This window comes from Leuresthes tenuis, unplaced genomic scaffold (assembly GCF_036924035.1).
Source record: "Leuresthes tenuis unplaced genomic scaffold, fLeuTen1.0.hap1 SCAF_8, whole genome shotgun sequence".
Taxonomy (NCBI): domain Eukaryota; kingdom Metazoa; phylum Chordata; class Actinopteri; order Atheriniformes; family Atherinopsidae; genus Leuresthes; species Leuresthes tenuis.
The window spans coordinates 17,687,865-17,707,908 of record NW_027325362.1 but is presented as its reverse complement, the minus strand read 5'-3'; the positions used below and the strand labels follow the sequence as shown (position 1 = coordinate 17,707,908).

Here is a 20,044-nt window from a genome sequence, read left to right as displayed (position 1 = left end):
TACATCACTGCACCCCAGACAGACTAACAAGGTGCTGGGGGGCAGCTTCACACACCTTGTAAACTAACAGCACGCACCGTGGAAGTATAGTTTCTTAAGCAAACACACCTACTCAAATGGGATCATATTAACAAGGATGAAGGACAACAAAACATAATTTTGGAAATGATTTCTGTTACATTCGGTGAACTGAATTCACATAAAGCTAAAAGCGTCTCTGCAATTGAGTGGTAGATTTCATCTTCAGAAATCCTTCTAAAGGTTGCCCCCAATGCAACCGTGTGTTGATAATTTCTCACTATTAAAGGGAAGTAAGAGGATGAAAAAATTCAGCTTCGGATAAAACAATAAGACTTGGGAATGAGTGAGCATAGTCAGGTCAGTTGTTAGTTTGGTGCAGAGGCTTAGTAAAGCCTCCTGTGTAATATGAATGTCTGCATTTAAGAAAAAGAAAACATAATGGGAGGAATAGGGGCTACTTAGGAGTGTTAAGGAGTTTAACACAAGAGGATGTAGATAGAGACTGAGCCACTTTAAAATGTACATATACATCTTTAAATATACTCTCTCTGGGACCTGAGAACACTGCTTTGTGGGGACTGCTTTTAATGTGGCTGCTTCAAGGCACTGCTTTGTAGACGGAGTCCCCCTTAGGACCCTGTTCAGCTCATTTTCCAGGAACAGTCATCTGTGTGGCCTTAATGCAGATTCTAGATGCTATATGGCTCAGGCACCACAGTAACCAGGATAGTTGTCTGGCTGCGTAGGAGGAAACACCAAGTCCATTTCCCAGCCAGTGTCTGCGTCACACTGTCGCTGTGTCCATCACTGACTCAGAGTGAACCATGCGCGACTGGAGCCCAATTTATCGTCTCAGACAACTTGAGACATTCAGTTCGACATATGATGAACAGCTGATATTTTGATTTCTAATTGAGCCTGGTGGTTTTTATTTATTACTGGGGATGTATAAATAATATGTACACAATATGTTTGAGTGCTTGTAGTCACCACACAGTGCTGTGTGTGTACATATTGAGTGGTTGCCATGTAGTGTACAGCTTCTAGCAGAATACACAGGAGCGGGTCGGATGCCTTCTGTCAGCTACATGCTCTAAATGATAAAATCTGAATATGATATTCATAAAACACTATCTGCTTCCATCTACCTCCTACGCCCCCCCATCCGTTCACTCATTTATTCTCTCTTGTCTATGCACAAACACTGCTTTGTAAAAGTATATTGCACGGTTGACTTTGTCTCTCCCCCTTATCCTTGCTTTCACACTTCTCAGATAAATGAAATCTGTCGGCATTGAAGCATTTTCCCCTCTGGATGCCCTGATATTTTTGTTATCTGAAATCGAATCTCGAGCGCCGTGCATGTCTGTTGCTCGCCTTGGTAGTAATCTGGCCTGAGAACAGAGAACTGCCCAGGAGGAATATCATACACTAAGGATAAGCTGGCGAGTAAGGGAGGCATAACATTTAACAGAGAATGACTTGTAATCATGGTGCTTTCTATGTAAATGCTAACATACACGCATTTGTCATTTTGGAGATATATTTCGGCTCATACCAAAAAGACTGTGCAGTTCTCCATGTTCACGTTCCTTTTCCTCCAAATCTAAAAATAGATGACAAATCTAAGCATGATGCTGTGTGTGTGTGTGTTTTGAGAAGGAGAGCACAGGAGAGGAAGAGATATGCAGCTTGGTCACAAATCACTGTCTTTCTGACTTTACCAGAGTCTTGACATGCAGTCCCAGTCCCTCATGAGGTGACAGGAACAAATTTCTCATCCTAATAAAGATGCCATCATTGCCGAGATGAATGTACTCAGGCCTAATTCCCATGTGTAACGTTTGCGAAAACACGGCTTGAGGAAAGAGGAAGAGTAGTTTTGCCCTACAAACGCAGACCAGGTCGCCCGAAGCGCATGCAGAGTGCCATCATAATCAGATTCCCGTCCTCCAGGTCACTTGCCAAAGGGCCAAGTGTGAGTGTTATAAACTAATGAGTAATGATCTCATTCAGAAGAAAGGAAACAAAAGACGGATTGAATTCACAAAAAAGATTTAAATAATAAAAATGCTATATTGGGCACACTTTCAAGAGTCTTTCATGTAAAACAGACTTTTCATCACTAATTCATCCCCGTGGCACTGCTGTAATGCAAGAGTACCGGACTGCAATTCATGACGAGAATTGCTCTTAATCAATTATACATACTTCTCCATATTTCTATTTCTTAAAATAATTTTTATCCATGATTCAGCTTGCAAAGGAATACTCACATTTGTACTTTACTTTATCTATATTAGAGGAACATGTTTTCACATGTTCACTCTCTTGTTAAGAATCAGACAAAAGTAATGTTACCATTCTCAGTTTGGCGAAGCTAGGCATAGACTGGATTCAGGGGGAAACACACAGCACTGAAAATCTCAAGGCACCAAAATCCAACTAAAATGTAAGGACATAATGCAGCAGATAACTCATTGTCAAACCACACAATGGTTTTTTTATGCGTTTCTCTTCTGATAAGGAAAAAACTATATGGGATGCATAACTTGAGCCATGATAGCCTTTTCCATTCATGCAATGCTGTTGGCTCCGGCTTAATATTTATTGTGCAGTTATTTATTGTTTCCTAGGTCGCTGTAGGAAAGCAAACATGAGTAAATGTATTCTTGTTTCAGTTGCTCTCTCACTTTCTCAGTTATTCTCTCGCCTAAACAAACCTGTCTGCCAAACTTACAGGTTTTATCTGCCGGCTTGAAGATGCCTTCATTTAATTTCTTTACCTCCTGGAATTTATTCTATCCTAATTCGATCTGGTAATGATGTTACGTCATATTATCCACCCATCACTCCACGATCTGATGTCAAGTTAGTTGCTCTCTGGGCAGAATCAATCAACAGTATGATCTTAATCTACGATTCACTTTAAACATGATACATAGATTTGTTCATCACACTAAAGACAGTGCATCTAAAGATTTTGTCAATCAGACAGACAGAGATCAATGAGTAGTGAGCTTCTGCTCGTGAAAGCAATGTATAAACCAGCTGATCACTGAATCTTGCGGATGGGGAAAAAAACCCCACTGTAAAACAAATTGTATCTTGTGTTTATGAGATGGCCTCAGACTATACTCTATCCCTTCATATCATAACAGCAAATGTCCTAAAAGACAACAATGTGGTCTATATGACATGCTGTACAGCTGTCAGTGTCGCCCCCACACTCAAACTAACACTTGATAAAACAACAGATAGTACAGTTACACTGCGTGGGTTTCATTCTTGTCATCCAGAAAGGCTCAGTGGGCTGATCTGTCGTCAAATACTGCTAGAAGTAATGTAGCACTTCCAAAAAATATGCTTTGTTATCCATTCTAATAATAGTTTCGATAGTTACTATGGTGCACTTGGCTGAAGCAATTTTAAGAAAACTTCAAAACAAGCGAACAAAAAGACAAGGCATGCAGTTGCTCTGCAGGCTAATCATCTACCTGCAGCAGGCAGGCTTGTCTCTGCAATCGACCATCCAAAAACAACAAACATTCATCAAATCAAGTGAACGCATGTCGCCCCGCCCTGGCCTGTATGTGTTCACCCCTGTCAAGGTGGACTGGACCAAGTATTCACATGGACTATACGTGTATAGCACTATGTTGAAGGGCAGTTTCTGTAATTGCCCCTGGTGTGGTCGAGATGATGGATATGATCTGTCGCTCGGAGTGAACGCTGCAGGCCTGGGGGCAATGTGGGTCTTTGCCGTTGTCTCTTTTACCATCTGTCAGCACTGGGTGGGCACAAAACCATGACCGGGTTTGGGGCACCACACCACAGGACCACCAAAAAGGACACATCTCACTTCAGGGACAAGGTGGGGAGGTCAGCAAGCCAGGCATGAGCTGCAGAGGGGAGCTGTCCGTCTATCACGTATTCAACCTGCTTCTGCTCTCATTAAATGAATGATGCCGTTGCACTCGTGGCAACTGAAAAATCCACTTAAGGTATTTTGTTTCTTTGTCTTCATAGGTGGTGATACATGGTTTTACATGGGAAATAACGATATAATGAAAATCATAAAGCCCAAAAGAATCAATAGTGTGCCAGTGAAGTGAGTTCTTTGATTGCCAGTGCTCCTTTTTTTTTTTTTTACTAACTTTTACAGTTTCTCAGTAGTGTGACGGTCAATCCCATACATCTGCAATGCAGGGGAAATCTTATCCTGAGGATGTTTTCTTTCTTTGAATAATTGAAGGGACCACAAGCTGACATGGAGACTAAACACTGCAGTCTGAGACACAGTTCTATTTGGTATTTGGGATGAAATAAGACTCATCCATTATGACTGAACCTTTGCTGATTAATCATACTCCATTTAATGTGGACATTCTGTGCTTCATTAGTAAACTCAGACTTTTTTGTTTGTCCTTTTTTTTTAAGTTGATAAGCATACAGATGTAGAATTACGGGGAAAAGGGCAGCTGACTTTCAGTTTTGACTGTAAAAACCTGCCTCTCTGTAAGATGAAGGAAACAAGGATTGGCCCTGTGAAGAGCAATTTCTACTGCACATGTAAGAAAACAAATTTGAAAGGTTTAAACGACTCAGTAATTTCTTATTCACCTCTGCAAAGTCGGGTAAAGTATTGCAAAACAGATTCTGATTATAATCGCCAACGATGACAGCAAAAATAAGCATTGTGTCGTGATGCACTTAAGCTGACTTTTTTTTATCTAAAAAAAAAAGTATGTTATTGAGAATGTATTAAACTCAATTAAAACTTTTTCCTCAACGCGTGAAAAAGATGAAGAACAAAATTATGTTAGATGGTCTAATATCTTGGTCTAACAAAAAAAAAAAAGGATCTCATTCATTCATGACGATGTCATTCTAACAGGATGTGGATACACACGTGTGTTATTCCCACACTGTTGAAAATAAGCTTCGTAAAGGCTGTCATGCTATTTCAGCCGAAATAACGCGGCTTGGACTTGAGCGGGGATATTTTAACTGTTAAACATTTTTTCTTTCCATTTCTCAAACAGGAAGGCACCCTGTCGGTCAAAAGAAAACGCACTCTGCTGCTGTGAACATTCCTTGAAATGTCGAGGGTAACCGATGACCAGCTCACTGTGGAGGCACACAGATGCATTGTGAGGGGTGGGAAGGTTGATTGTGTAACAGACAAGTGACACACTGATTATGCCTTTTCCATCAAAGAAAGTGAACTCTCTGTTGACTGAGGTGCAGGATATACCCGCTGCTGTGGTAACTTCCTGGAGCCAAGTTTACAAAGAACTACATACGAATTGAAAAGTAGGAATACAAAAAAAGTTATCTTGTTTGGTTATGTTTACATTCACCACTATGTAGAAACAAAACCTCTGGAAGCTGTAGCAGTAGTCTTTTTATTTGGGTTTTCAAATATTTGATATTCGATGTAGGTGTTTAGCTAAAAAGTAGAGCAGTTGAGTTTTAAATCTAGGATATAAAGACCAAGTGGAACCTCAGTTTTTATAACAATAATCCCAATGAGGGTCAGGACCATCACAACAATGCCTACAGGTAGAAACAAACACCATAAAGAGACATATTGCATGGATGAATTTTTGGGAGAGAAGCCGCAGACCGAGCAGTTATTGGACGCTAAGATGCTGAAAATTTTTCATTGTGAGATTATTGTGACACTAACTTTATTATAGTGTGTTTGTAAGAGTCAGCAAAGGAGCCCTGAAGGCACCACAATGAAGGTGCTGCAGTGCAGCATGTCAAATCTTCTATTACACTGTGAATTACAGAGACACCAGGTTTCTGCCCATCCTGTCAGGGACCAAGGCAAACATAGTCACTATGAGCCTGTTCAGTTTTAAAAGCCATGTGCTGTGATTGCAAATGGAATGGCCCACACAATGTGTTTTGAATGTTCCTCACTTTGCTGAAAGGCCATTTCTCCTACCTCACCCAGGGTTAATTCAGAAATAGTGGGGCCAATTGGCTATTTAGTGGCAATGATGGGCCGTGGTGGCCGTTCATTCTCCCTGGGAACAGACTATAGTCGTGCGTTTCTTGGTATTTATTTTTTCTTTTACCAGCAACGAGATGTATAACTAAAATATTTAATGTGAAACGGTAATGAAAGACATGTTAAAACCTGAAATGCCCCACAAAGCTGAAATATACTGTTGTGTTTAGGTGAGGGTTGACATTCAATATTCTAATGGCAGACATTCTAATGACTAGTGATTCCCTGACTGCTCCCTTCAAAACACGGGTGGTTTAATGGTTTGATTTCTTTATAAAAATGCCTTAAAATCATATATAGATGGACTGGTAAGTTTACATATGATAAAGGATGCCGGGCATTTTATCCTAATGACCTTAAATCTGATTGAGTCACTGAAAAGGTATTCGTTAGATTAGACGTTAAAAAAAAATCTGACATCAGCTGAAATAGAATAGATTCTTCATGTTTATGACAAAATCGGCAATTAACATAGAAAATGCAACCCAGTTTGAGTTCTACTTATGAATGCACTGCTATAACAAGGCCCCAAGTGTACAACATTACTGCATATACTGCAATATTCTTCTCCCACATTACTGTGTCCTTGTGTCTTTCCATGATGGCAAATCCATTACCGACTTTAGATGATGTTTCCGCAGACAACACACTGGCGGATGGTAGCCTGACTCCAGAAATGCTGGTGAGATTTATATACTGTACTGTATGTGTGCTGGCTGGGGTTGATAATACCGAGCAATGCAGGTGAGGATCCATCACTGTCATGAGTAGTGGCTCAATGGCTCTTCTAGATAGCAGACATTTGTCTTTTTTCTTTTCTTTTTGCAGAGAGGATCCTGTGAGGATAACAGATACCCAGGGTGCTATTTCTTGTCCTTGATTAAGTATAATTTGTTATTTAAATACCATTATTCTGCTGGATTCCTTAATTTTGTCCACCAGTGCTTCAAAAACATTACACTTATAACACAAGTGCACACATTTGCTTTAGCTTTGTTGGGTGCTAAAAGATATTCATATAAAATGTACAATAACAGTGTTAGAGAAAGCAGTTTGAATGATTTTCCTTCCAATTTGGCTGTCTAACAAAAATCTAAAACTTTTTAATCTTTTATTTTATTTACTTTTTTTTTTATTTTCGAAACATGGATAGGGATTATAACAAGAGCTACGAGACCACCACAATGCTGTCAGTGCCAGACTGCTGGCAGCCATTAGATGGGCAATATTTGGTTTTGGCATGGTCTTCCGATTGGCATCAGCAATGTTCTCTACTGCTTTATATCCAAGTTACACAAAATAAAAGTTTTAAGGTGCAATAAGTACAAGAACTTATCCAACTGTAACAATAGATAACAAGGCTTAGAAAGGAATAGTTCATATCCTGCAAGAGAAGTGCGTGGCATCTCCTGGTATGTGTACAGTAGCCGGTTCATTGTTTCGGGAATACATACACAAGTGGATTACGGTTTAATTGGATGTGAGCAGGCACCGCTGCAGGGAAGAGACAGTTCATTACAAAATGACAGTCTAACACATACAATACTACAACTCCCCCACATTTGGCAGGTGGCACAGAGCAGAAAAAGCCACAAAAGAGATAATTTGACACCCAAAGTTTAGAATCTCTAAGTCAGGAAGCCTCCAGATATGAGGTAACATCAAGGCAAGCCCTCTTGTGTTTTTCACTATCTTTGTACAGGAGTGAGATTTAGGCTCTAAGGTTGAATCAATCCAATTACCCAGACTGTCATATGAATGTAAAATTCAGATTACAATTAAAATACCAATTGCTTTTTTTTCCCATGGTGCATTTCTCTCCTGATTAAACCACTGTGCTGTAAGATGATAATATTCTTGTTAATAAAGCATAAATGGACACAGCAGCTTCAGAAAAATTACATCAATGTCACATTTCCCATAAGGCCAAAGGGGAAGGCAGGAGAGGTAAAACTTTGGGTCATCATTCTATTCAATGACTGTATTGTACCCTTGAAGATAACTGGAGCAATGCAAGCAGACACTTCATAAATCTGCAGAGCCAGCATCACTGAGAGATCTTACTGTGCTGAAACTTTCTCAATATTTGCCAAGCAAGGCAGCATTAATTGGAACATAATTTTTTTTTTCTCATTCACTGCAGGCATTCTTAGCTATAACACACTTTTCGTTATATTATGTATGTTAATAAATCAGAAAATAACTAACATTAAGTATAATGTCAAGTGCTGGTTTTCATACAGGTTCTTATCTTGTGGCTTTGCGTTTGTAACTTTGTATTTCCATTTGTAAGTGTTTTTACATCAAAGTCTCTCTCTTGCTTCATCTTGTAATACAGAACAATGTTCCAGTGACTCAACATTAAATCAAGCTTTAAACCTAATATGTCTTAGTGCAACAACTAAACCAACCAGAAAGTAAAGATCACAATTCACCATCAGTTGGTGTGTCACTGTGCAACTGTCAAAGCTGGAGTTGGGAATAATTATCATCAAATTATATTTCAAATTTTAAGAAGCACCTGTCACTATATCGATTCAAGTGTTTTGAAACAAGTCCTCTGCACCTCTTGTCTTGTTGGCAAGGTGATATTAAAATTCTTAGGACATAAAGACAGTCAGTGGATTAAACCATCAGAGGGGAGATGAAACAGCTGAACAATGTTGAAAATGCTGACTATTTAAGAATAAATTGAATGCACCATCTCTTTTTACTTTTTACAGCGAGCAGACACAATGTCTTTCTAAGTGCAGTGTCCTGAGACAGTCATGTCCTACTGCGGGAGCTCATCAGCTTGTCACATCGAATCAAACCGAACACCCTGACATCTCTCAATGAGCACAGTTTTGCATGCCTCATTCATCACCCACTCGTGTTGCCGACAATCTCTTTAATCTCACAACCCTTTTCCATTTAAATGCCCTAGATAAAACTGAAACCAACACTTTTTGTCTTTACCATTCCACTTTTACCAAACCTTGAGAGGGCACTTTGAGAGGCGAGCTGGCAATAAAACCTAAAAGTAGAACATCTCATAACCAAATTTATTCAGCTAAAAATGACATCAAGACAACCCCAGGTAGAACATTAATGACATACTGTGCACTTTTCAAGCAAGAGGAATAAGTGGATCTTAAGTTACTACAAAATCTTCCATCCGAACTGTACGCTGACTAATAATAATAATAATAATGTCAATATATACAGGTGTCCTGGACATACATATAACACCACATGAGTAAATTGCCACTTTATTTTCACTCAAACAAAGAAGCCTAGAAAAAACAGGAACAGATCAGATGGACTCCTTTCTGTCAAAGGTAGCGACACTGGATGGAGCTGAGACAGAATTATAGTGCATTGTCTTGTTATTTCACCTGCATTTCATGCTCTTGCAACGGTTCAGGGACCATGCTGAGTGTTATTGAAAGCCATTCCACTCGATCAATATTTATGATTGTATTATTTCTTAGCATCTGCAGACCCCTACAAAATCTGCTATGATGGTCTAAGGCCAGACAGAGTGAGGGGTCAGATGCCTTTCCTGCTGCAGAGTTTTGTCATTTCAGAAGGGTCAAGTGAGTTAAACAATTTTAAACTATTTGTAAAAGCTGATTATACCCTGGTTAAATCTATGAATAGGCTTAAGCTAATGTACTATATATGTTTTCTCTGCTAAGACAAAGAACATTTTATGTAGCATGTCAATTCATTTTCAGTGCAGAAAATTGAAGACCGATTTTATATATAAAAAAAAAAAAAACCTTCTGACCCTGGCAAAACAGAAGAATGACCTGCTGACCACATTTTGTGTGACATAGTTGAGCTACACATGACATTTGAGAGGTATATGCTCCCTCAGATGCTGCTGTGCTCATGCAGGACTGATAAAGATGATGATGATGATGATGATGAGGGAGGACCTCTAAGATGATCATCTCTTACACATACAGACCTCGCGGTGCCATATCTGATTGCAAATGGGAGAAATGCTGAAGACTGCCTGTGGTGCTGCTCCCATTCATGAAACAATAGACTTATTTTCCCTCAGTTTTTTAGGTCAGGACACTCAAGAAGAAGGTAGATGTGACGCATACAATAAAATCAGGCATGTATTCTTGATATAAAAGTATAACGCTTAGATGAGTAACAGTATATTAATCTATGATTTGCTTAATTTAACAAGAACATGAGAAAAATGATTAAATCCAGACAATAACAACATGAATAAAGTCACTTATCACAGAGTTGTTCAAAGGCAGTCTTACCTGTTGAGGCTCTCGTGGTGTAGTCTGCTTGACTCTCCTGCTGGATGCAGTGGTGGTGGTGATCTCCATGATGGACGTGGATGTCTCTGAGCGATTGGCTGTGGTACTTGACTGTGGTGTGATAGAGGAGGGTGACTCTCCAACAAGACGCACGCTGCCCTGGACCTTTATGTTTGGATCCCCTTCGGCAGCCATGTTGAACACCTTTAAGCCATTATAGTAGAGGCCTGAAAGCTGGCCCTGAAAGGATCGACTCCGATCTCGCTCCCAGCCTCCGATCTGTATTGTAGTTTGGCTGTTGAAGATTGTAAGCTGTCGACCTGTGGGAAAAGAATGTTACATATATACAAGAATGCTGAACCGTGGACTCAGCCACTTATATTGAACAAGAAATAAAAGATTATTTGCCCAGGGGCTAATGAGATCAATAAATCACAGGGTGTAGAGACAAACCCTGGTAATTTATTGCAAATATAATGATGTGATGCCTATAAAAAAAATACATAAAATAAACACAGGATTTGAAAAAAAAACAAGCAAACGAACAAAAAAAAAAAACGCTTTGCTAAAAGGGCAGCTTAATTCAAAACGGCAAGAAGAAAAACAAAGAATTTAAATGGTTTTGGCAGTGCAAAAAAAGAAAAAAATCTGAACTTCCTTAAACCTAAAAAGTAATGTAAATACTTTTGCTTGCCTGTTACATTTAACACTCTGTTGTAGGAGTTTGACTTTTCATGAGTACAAACTTATGGAAAGCAGGAAACCTCTTCACCACTAATATTCATCCTTTTAGCAAAAGCAACCAAGGAAAATAAAACTCAAAAGATGTGCTTGGGCACAAAGAAAAATCCAATAGAATAAAATAAAAATAATTAAAAATAAAAACTTTTTAGAGCAGCATTTCAATAATGCTAATCAGAGGAACAAACAGCAAGAAATGATTAAAAAAAAAATGATAGGGCTAATTTCACATTTTACGTGAACAATATGAATTCGTTATTGAACTATAAAATACAAAGCATGCACTCAGTTTGTTTTATATTACACTTCCTGTAGCTAAAACCCTAAACATATTTACAATGTCTGTTAAAGGGACTTAAAATTCTGATGCCAATTGATATTGCACACTATTTATCACTTTTAGCAGTTTAATCAGAATAGATCAAATGGCGTTAAAGAATATACTGAAATATGTATGTACTGTAAAGTGTTTTAGATAACACTTAGCAACTAATGAATAACTAAACTGCTTTAACTTTTAAATTTATCATTGATGTTTACAGCAAAATGCTACAGTAATTTAAAGACATTTTAACAATCGTGCAGTTGCTTCAGTAAGTAGATTTATATTCATATTTACAGTCCCTTTAACCGTAAGTTGACAAGAAACACGTATTAAAACAGCTGAAATTCATAAAATGAATACATTATTATGAAAAGTATGAAACATTACACTCTAAATTTAACTGTTCAAATCTTTTTTAATTTTAAAGTTTTACTGAACATTTATTTTTTTTAAGGTTTATTATTTACAAAATACTGCTGAAACTTTGTTAAGATCAGTTTATTTTATTTGAAATTTTAATCAGGGATTTTACCTTTGTCGAGTAGCCAATCGTCAACTACTCGACCGAGTCGGTATGGGATTCGCTGTCTAGCAATCGCCAGGCGTTCGTTATCATTGTTGCCTTTAAAGTTTAAAGAGACATTTCATTGGTTACAATCTGTAAGGTCAAAAGTTAAATACTCATTCTTAATGCTGGTGTTATACAAGTGCACAAGGGTTTTCTATTTAAAAAGTTTTATAAATTTAAAAAAAACAATATTGACTAAGACATTATTTGAACAACCTTCATTCATTTAATTTTATTTTAGCCAACAAATTAAGCCTAAATTATTGAAAATATGTGAACTAGCATGTAAATATTTCATCTAGGTTAATAAAAGCTATGTTATAAACCAGTCAAAATCACAAATCTCCATTACAAAATCTTTACCCAAAATTTCCATCCCGTTTGTCATTTCCCTCTTTCGTTTTTAACTGGATTTTTAACTAGTTATACAAAGGAATCACCATTTGAATTTATTATTAAATCAACCTTTTATGGTTTAAAGGATAAAACAATTTAACATGTCACAAATGCACAACCCCATTTATAAAAAGCCTAATTGACAAGAAATAATAAGCAATTTACATTAATACAATTATCACAGGGTACCATCAAAACCTCTAATCAGAGAAAAGTCATAGGACGAGTAAATACATACACTGTAAATCCTTTCAAAACACAGCTTTGACAAAAGCTACGACTCATAAAGTCATGGGTTTGTTTGGCTAAATGACGTCAGAGCGGTTTTCAAAAATGTGTTTAGAACATAAGCCAAATAAATCACAGGAGAAAAGAAGAGAAACTACAAAAAAAAACTCCATTCCAACATTGGAGTGACACTTTGGCTTTAATGAGGGCAAACTCTGCATCACCCTTTTGTTGAGGCCAATAACCTCTTCAGAGCAGAAGACGTACAGCAAAGTGGCACTGTCTCTGAGTGCTTTACCCCTGGTATTGTGCACTGAGATTGAATTCAGTCTGCTCCATTCTTCCGGCAGATAGACGATGTTTGTCCTATCAACTTTATTAATTTAGCTCTGGCACATAAAAGATCCAGCAGCTAACAATGATTCAGTGGCTTCAGATGGGAATGAAGACGCGAAGGAAAGTGAAAGAAAATCTGACCTTGTAATAGATGCACATTTGGTCCAATGGAAGGGTCTTATAAGTTAGATACCATTTTAATGCATAAGCTTGAATTACTGATGCAGCTCAGCTATAAAAGAAAAGGGTTTAAAGCTTTTTCATCTTTGAGACTGATGCAGTAAGATATATTCAGTAGAATAAGAAATCCACGCAGGAATAAAGTGTACAGTGTGTAAATTGTTTTGATCAGTTAATGAGAGAGCAGCCTTCTAAAAAATGCCTAGTCATCTGATGTTATACAGCACATTAAGGCAACTACATCTGCAATGGACACAACCTCAGTAGACATCTTCTGTTGTCACTCTGAAAGCTTCACATTCTGCCATTTTGTCAACCTGTTAGTGCCACATACAACCATGCAAACTGCAGGCCTTGGCATCAGTCATCAATGCTTGACATTAACAGTGTGCCAACTTAGCGCGGTGTATTGGCCATACGCCATATGGCTTTGGATAGCCATTAGAGAAAGATATCCCTCTTTCTTGTATCCACACCACAGGAAGTGCTGTAAATCTTAGTTCATGGAACTCTGTTTCTAGGGAATTTTATTTTAAACAGCAGGGGATGCTCTTCTGGCATCAAGGGAACTCTGTGAAGTAACTGGACTGGTGATTAGTCCATCCAATGTAACTGTTCTGTCATTGATGGAACGCATGAAGGAAGCACCGAAACCCCAACGAGATGCGTCATTGCAAAAAGAAAAAGGTTTTATGGGTTAATTGTTGCCTACTGTTTCTGAATTTCCCCCACTGGGGGATGAACAAAGTATTTTTCTATTCTATTCTATTCTTCACAGGCACAGTACTTAATATTAGCTTTAAAGACAGAACAAAAGACATAGAAAACGCCCCACAGTGAGGCCCATGGTATATTAAGCCTATGTTAAAGGAACAAATTTCAAGCTAACTTTGGCTCAGTGACTTTAACTGCTGAGTAAATGCAACCAATAAATAAAAAAATACATTTCAAAATAAAACCTTCAAGGAACTCTCCAGTCCACGTTTTCCTCTGTGAGCCCTTAAAACTGTTAGGTCTGAATGGAATTCAATAACAATGAGGGTTTGTTGGATGGCAAGATTTTCCAACAATTATTGGGATATATATATATATATATATATATATATATAAGATTTCCTCTGGTCCAAAAGAGTCTTTCATTTAATCTCTCTACTCTGTACTCATCAATCTGTTGTTTCAAAAAGGTTATCTTTTAGATTAGCTGAATGCACTTTAATTTTCACATAAGTAAAACTCACTGCTAACCCCTCCATCTCTTTTTAAAAAGGGTGAATGACTTTCTGACTAGGCTGTTTTTTTTAAATTACGTCATTCGGGCATCATCAAATAGTGAATTTGTCGAGGCAAACATTCAAAGGACCAGACGCAGCTGTGCCTCCTGATATTTTGAATGAGATAAATGAATGAATAATCCTTAACTGCTGTTGCAGTGGAACATTCGAGGGACTTGTTAATCCCTTTCCCCTCCACTTGTCAGTCATGGGTGTTAGTTATGTCACTTCTCCATTCCCTGCAACTGTGACACCTCATCCGAGAAGAGGTCAGCATCAAACCGGGATGTGGAGAAGAGTTAGCCTACAGCTGCTCAGAGGACAGCGAGGACACGTGAATTTAGACTAAAAAAGAGCAATATTCATGAGTAAGAAATTCTTCTTAATACAGTCATTTTGTGCTGGCTCAAGTTCTTGACTGTGAACTATGTATTCATTTTGTATTCTTTATTCAAAAATACAAAATGTACACACCTTTATTAAAAGTTTTTTGATGATGAATGTAAGAAAACTATTGTAAAGACACAGGGCAGGTGGCTACCAATATCAACGGCCTTATTTCAACATACACCATGCCACAGATCCAAAAACCTCCACTGTAGAGCTTATTCTGTTTGGCTCTGCACCCCATGGCAAACTCAGTCTATCCTTATACCGGGGTTAATTATGTGTGGATATAATCAAGGCCCGATCGTGTATTGATTCCCACTGTGGGACACCGGAGTGTTAAACAATGCTATTCCCAGGGCTTTGATGCAGCAACAGAGCCCATTCATCCTGCCTGCGAGCGGAGCTTGTGACTGCTGTTAAGTGGTGATTTGGTTTAGTGTGGGACAGCCTGGCTTATCTCCACTGCCAGACAGCAGCGATTCAGCTGAGGCGTCCCACCCGACCCGCTTTGCCCTCATTCACTTGTTTTCTATTTTGTTAATAAAGTGGTCAGATAAGGTGAGGAACTTTATCTCATTACAAGCCATGGGACACTCGCCACGTTAAATGAACAAATATGCAAATGTCTCCTCTGTTCACAGAACCAGAAGAATTTAATAAGGAGGAACCTACACTAATCGCGAAATCATTTTTATTCATCTGCACCCCCCCTTCCCCCTCTTTGGTTGTGATAGCCAATGAGCCATTCTTAAGGATGCTCAGTGATGGCAGCATTGACAATGGGCTGAATGGGCTCAAGGCTAGAACAGAGAGAAAAAAAGAGTAGATTTCTTGTATCCGACAAAGCAAACCACAAGGTGAAAAAAAAACGGTAGTTGGGATCGACAGGGGCCAGGGGTGGACAGATAGAGGTAGCGAGGACAGAAAAAGGGGGGAAGAGAGAGAGAGAGAGAGAGAGAGAGCGACAGAGAGCGCTGTAAGTGCACCACGCTCTGATAACAGTAAAAGAATAAGGCCAGGGACTTCTCCATTATCTTTGTGTGCAGCGCGTGTTCATTGGTGCTCTGATAGGATACTGCACTGTACCCTGCAGGCCTGGCAGCACCATTGTGATGGTATTACTTCCAAGGCCGAGACTCGAGAGAAGGGGTTGACTTTTTTGTTGCTGTCCAGCCTTTTGTGTGTGACGAGGAATGAAAGCAGGGAGGGAATAAAGGCAGAAGGACTGAACTACAACAAATAGGAGGCTACTTGTGTGTCTGTGTGTTTGCTGAGCATTTTAGATTCTAATAATTGTGCTGAAGACTTTTAATGGCCTATAAGCATGCAGTATGAGACTTTTTAATGAGATTACGAGGGCAGCAATTGAGGGTCTGGTGAAGCAATTATTTCCTTGCTTTGAGAGTGATCGCTCCCCCTGTAAACTCCTCCTCTCTCTTTGTCACTCTCCAGCCATCATTTTTATCTTTGCTGTCTACTTTTATTATAATCACTGTTGATCTGTGAGTGGCCTAAGAGTGGCTGAGAGCTGCTATTATGAGTGCGTTAGAGGCATACATGGATACTAATCAAACCACAGGCGAGCTGAGAGAATAATGGCTTTGTGTGCTGGGGGTGAGGGGAGGAACCGCACAGTAATTGTGATTAGATGTAATTAGCCTGCATTGGGCCAAATATGGTTGCTGTACTTGGCTTTGTCACTGACGCATGATTGGTGGGGACGGGGTTGGCCAATGTTCCCTGCAGCGTTTGTAACTCAGCACCAGCCATAACAGGATTTATGAGTATATAGTCTTATACAGGATTATATAGCTTTTTGACATACAGTAGTAGTTTAGACCGACCTGTTTGAAATACGTCAAATACTGATCATTCAAGCTGGTACTTGCTCGAGGTCCTTTAATTTAATTTTCAGTTGAAGTTAGCACCGTAATAACAGGAAGAAAACCTTAAATGCTCTCTACCATCTTCACTGTTGCGTGTTTTTCCATGATCATCCAGTTTATGCACAGCAAATCTCCCTGTTTGTTGAAGATTGATAGCATATAGGCATTTAAGCCTCCTGCATGTGCTGCCCTGTTCACATCATGTCAAAACCCCTCAGTTTCCCATGTCCCCCTGAGGCAAGCAATGCGGATTGAGTTCTAGTCATAAAGTCTTCTTTCATATGGATGAAAGCATTGGTCATAGCCAAAAGGTCACCGAACATTATGCAGAGTAGGGGAGACAGGTTGTCCACTCATTTTATGCATTCCCACAATCTAACGAATACGATGCTGCAGCTTTGTACTCTTGTGGAATAAAAGATCTACTTGTTCTTTCAGTAATGATGGTGTTTGTAATTTCACTGTCATTTCTACATGCCTTTAAGCCTTTGTAGCTTTTGTCAAAGCCTTTCAACAGTTAACAAGTTAACGATACCAACAACATAAGTTGTAGCATTTAAAGTCGAACGTCTGACATTTTACCATTTTGACACTCTGCAGAAACATACCAGTGTTGCTGAGTTGTTGTCCTTTGCCTGGTGATTGCTACATATTTTCCCCATCAAATGTAGTGACTCAATGGTTGCATTTTCCCTAAAACTTTCAATTGTAGCGTATGCTGTCAAAATTATGAAAATAAAAGTACATTTTTATGCTTAAATTTGATGCTGTAATGCAGTTGATCATGTCGTGTTTGAGTCTGTGCAAGTGCCAGATTTAGTTTGACTATGTCATTACAGGCTTGTCTACCTCTTTAACTTCACACAGTTAATTGACTGTATTGGCAAATATATAAATATTGAAGTGATGCAGAATTACTTGTCACAATAAAAGTATCGATTCATCTGTGAATATGATTGATTTGGGTTACTGGGAGCATACGCTGTGGGTAAATTATCTTCACATATGGATAATATAATGCAGACATATAGACAGGATGGGTTGTTGCCCTTTCTGACAGTTTAGATTTTAGATTTATATACAGGAATGTGCAACCTAAAGTGAGACTCATGTGCTTAAAACCATCATATCAAATGATAGCGAACATTAAACATTCTGTGAGATAACTCAGCATCACTGGTATCATCCCAAAAACTGCTGAAACAGAAACATAAAAAGCTATTAAAGCACATGCCAAGTTGACATAAAACATCCTAACAGATAGGGCTTTGATAGTTGGCTTGATAGTATATTTGTCATTTTGTTGCCGTTATGCAGGAGCAGAAGTAATTACAGGCAAAATGGGTGACTCACCTGCGGGGTAGCGCTCAATGACTGGCAGGTCATCCACCTGCAGAGTGGCATTACCCCCACTCCTTGTAAACTTCACTATATGGTATTTTCCGTCATTTACAAACTTTGACGTCTCCTCAATGTTAATGTCATCTGTTCCGACATTAAATACAACTGCAATGTTCCCTTTTTCCTGAAAAGAGAAGAGCACAGAAAACAAAACAAAACAAAAAAATCTTTAGTAATCAAGTAGTATCACTGTTTACTATGCTGCTAAGGGACTGTGTGACAATTACTACACAACAGATACATGGAGGGGTCTAGTAAAGGTGGAGGGCTATTTATTTTTTTTCCCGAAGCTTAATTAATGTATCTCTCTAGAGTGACAGTCTAAAGACTGCCTGAAAATGACTAATCATTTTGATCTATGACTTGCTTGGGTCTATTGTGGTTTGTTTTACAAAAAAAGTATCATATTATTTAGCCGCTCTTTTCGGCCCAATAGACTCCTTTGCAGTTCTTGAGCGCATCAACTTAAGACCACATACAGCGACATCTTGATATAATCGTATAGTTTTGAAAAGTGTATCTTTTGTTTCAAATGCTATTGAAGGTGTGTCAATAGTGTCCTTATGGAGATTCTGCACTCAAATATGAATTTAAAAAGGGAAAATGTTTATTCTGTAGCTGCATGTTCACAGTGTTTCTGGATAAAGATCAATTTGTACTTAAGGTAATGCTGGGAAGTCATTCAACTTCAAGTGTGAAGACAAGTGATTAATTACACAATACAAAAACAAAGCAAAACCGCACATATGCTGCAGAGTGTGATGTTATTCCAAGTTCAGTCTGTTAGACTACAAGACCTACTGGGTTCACCATAAAGAAGATCACTATATGGATTATTGCCTTGGCAACTACATTAAAACAACATATGTGTTGTGGCTGAATGGGGCATTGCTTCTGGACGTTTTGTAGTCCTCATAAAAACGTATCACTCAGCTGTGCATACTTTGCTTTCTGGCCTTTATGGCGTACAGAATAGCATTTAAGTCCATTAAATAGGTAAGTATATCTGTAGCTGCTATGCCCTCTTTGCGTGACACTGCCATCTGTCTCTCTTATGTACAATAAACATGAACAATCCTCTAAATCATGACTTAACAAGACAGGACTCAATCTGTGGCATTTATAGACTAAATCTAAATTGCAGTGCACACCTCCATAATTATACACACTGCATGAACACATAAGCGTGGAGGAAAAAAAAATCTCAAAAGCCAGCTTAGCCACAGTCTCCTTCACATGATGAGTATCAGCTTTAATAAGCTCCTTTTACAGTACATGATCGAAGTCCCTGAATCCTCCAGCTTAATCCAGTGAATGTGAGCGCGTATGTCGGCGCAGCCGCCTGCTCTCTCTGCTTATGAGCTGCATTGAAACGAGCATCTGTTTGGAGGTGCAACCTACTATAGCAGCATAGCACTCTGCATGTCATTATCCAGTCAGCAAAGCAGATTTCTACACTGCATCTCTGTCTCTCTCCAACTCTCCCATGTGCACAAGCGGACTCTTTTTGAGCTCCCAAACTAAACACACATGCTCTACACCCCACCCACCTCCTCTCTTGAAGTGCAGATTGAATTGAACACATCTGAACAGCCAGAAGCCACAGTGCAATTAAAACCATTTGTAATGTGTCACACTACATTAGTAAAACTAGGGCAACTGTAAGACTTGGAATACAATTTCAACAGATTATATAATCTGATGCATTTGAGTCGCAGTACTAACACAGTTTACTGACTGCATGCAACAATCGACAGAAACTGAAAAGCAGACAGACATAGCTCATTAGGTTTTAACATCAGAGGCGGTAAAAGGGAGGTAGCAAAATCTGTAATATTAGCTAAAATGTGTGTCATTCTAAGAGATGTATCCCTCTCCAAATCCTTCTTCAAGAGATACAGAGAAATTAGCTTCTCAGTAAGACTAAACGCAGCAAGTGACAGTGAAAACCATGAGCATCTGGTATCATCAGACCTCACACCGGGGCTGATTTTCACAGTTTCCTGAATTT

The 20,044-nt window shown here is 38.8% G+C and overlaps 1 protein-coding gene across 11 annotated transcripts in view; it reads right to left on the bottom strand.

Moving 5' to 3' along the window:
• Positions 1-20,044, bottom strand: part of LOC140313174 (neurexin-1a-like) — a 228,231-nt gene that overhangs the window by 20,333 nt on the left and 187,854 nt on the right. For 7 of the 11 annotated variants that reach the window (XM_072391175.1, XM_072391176.1, XM_072391177.1 and 4 more), the window contains 3 exons: positions 17,986-18,157; positions 11,910-11,999; positions 10,312-10,631 (listed from right to left, as the gene is read on the bottom strand). In XM_072391175.1, the coding sequence (XP_072247276.1) occupies positions 10,312-10,631; positions 11,910-11,999; positions 17,986-18,157 (582 nt within the window). The remainder of the gene's footprint in view (positions 1-10,311; positions 10,632-11,909; positions 12,000-17,985; positions 18,158-20,044) is intronic. The other 4 variants (XM_072391180.1, XM_072391181.1, XM_072391184.1 and 1 more) reach the window with 1 other exon arrangement.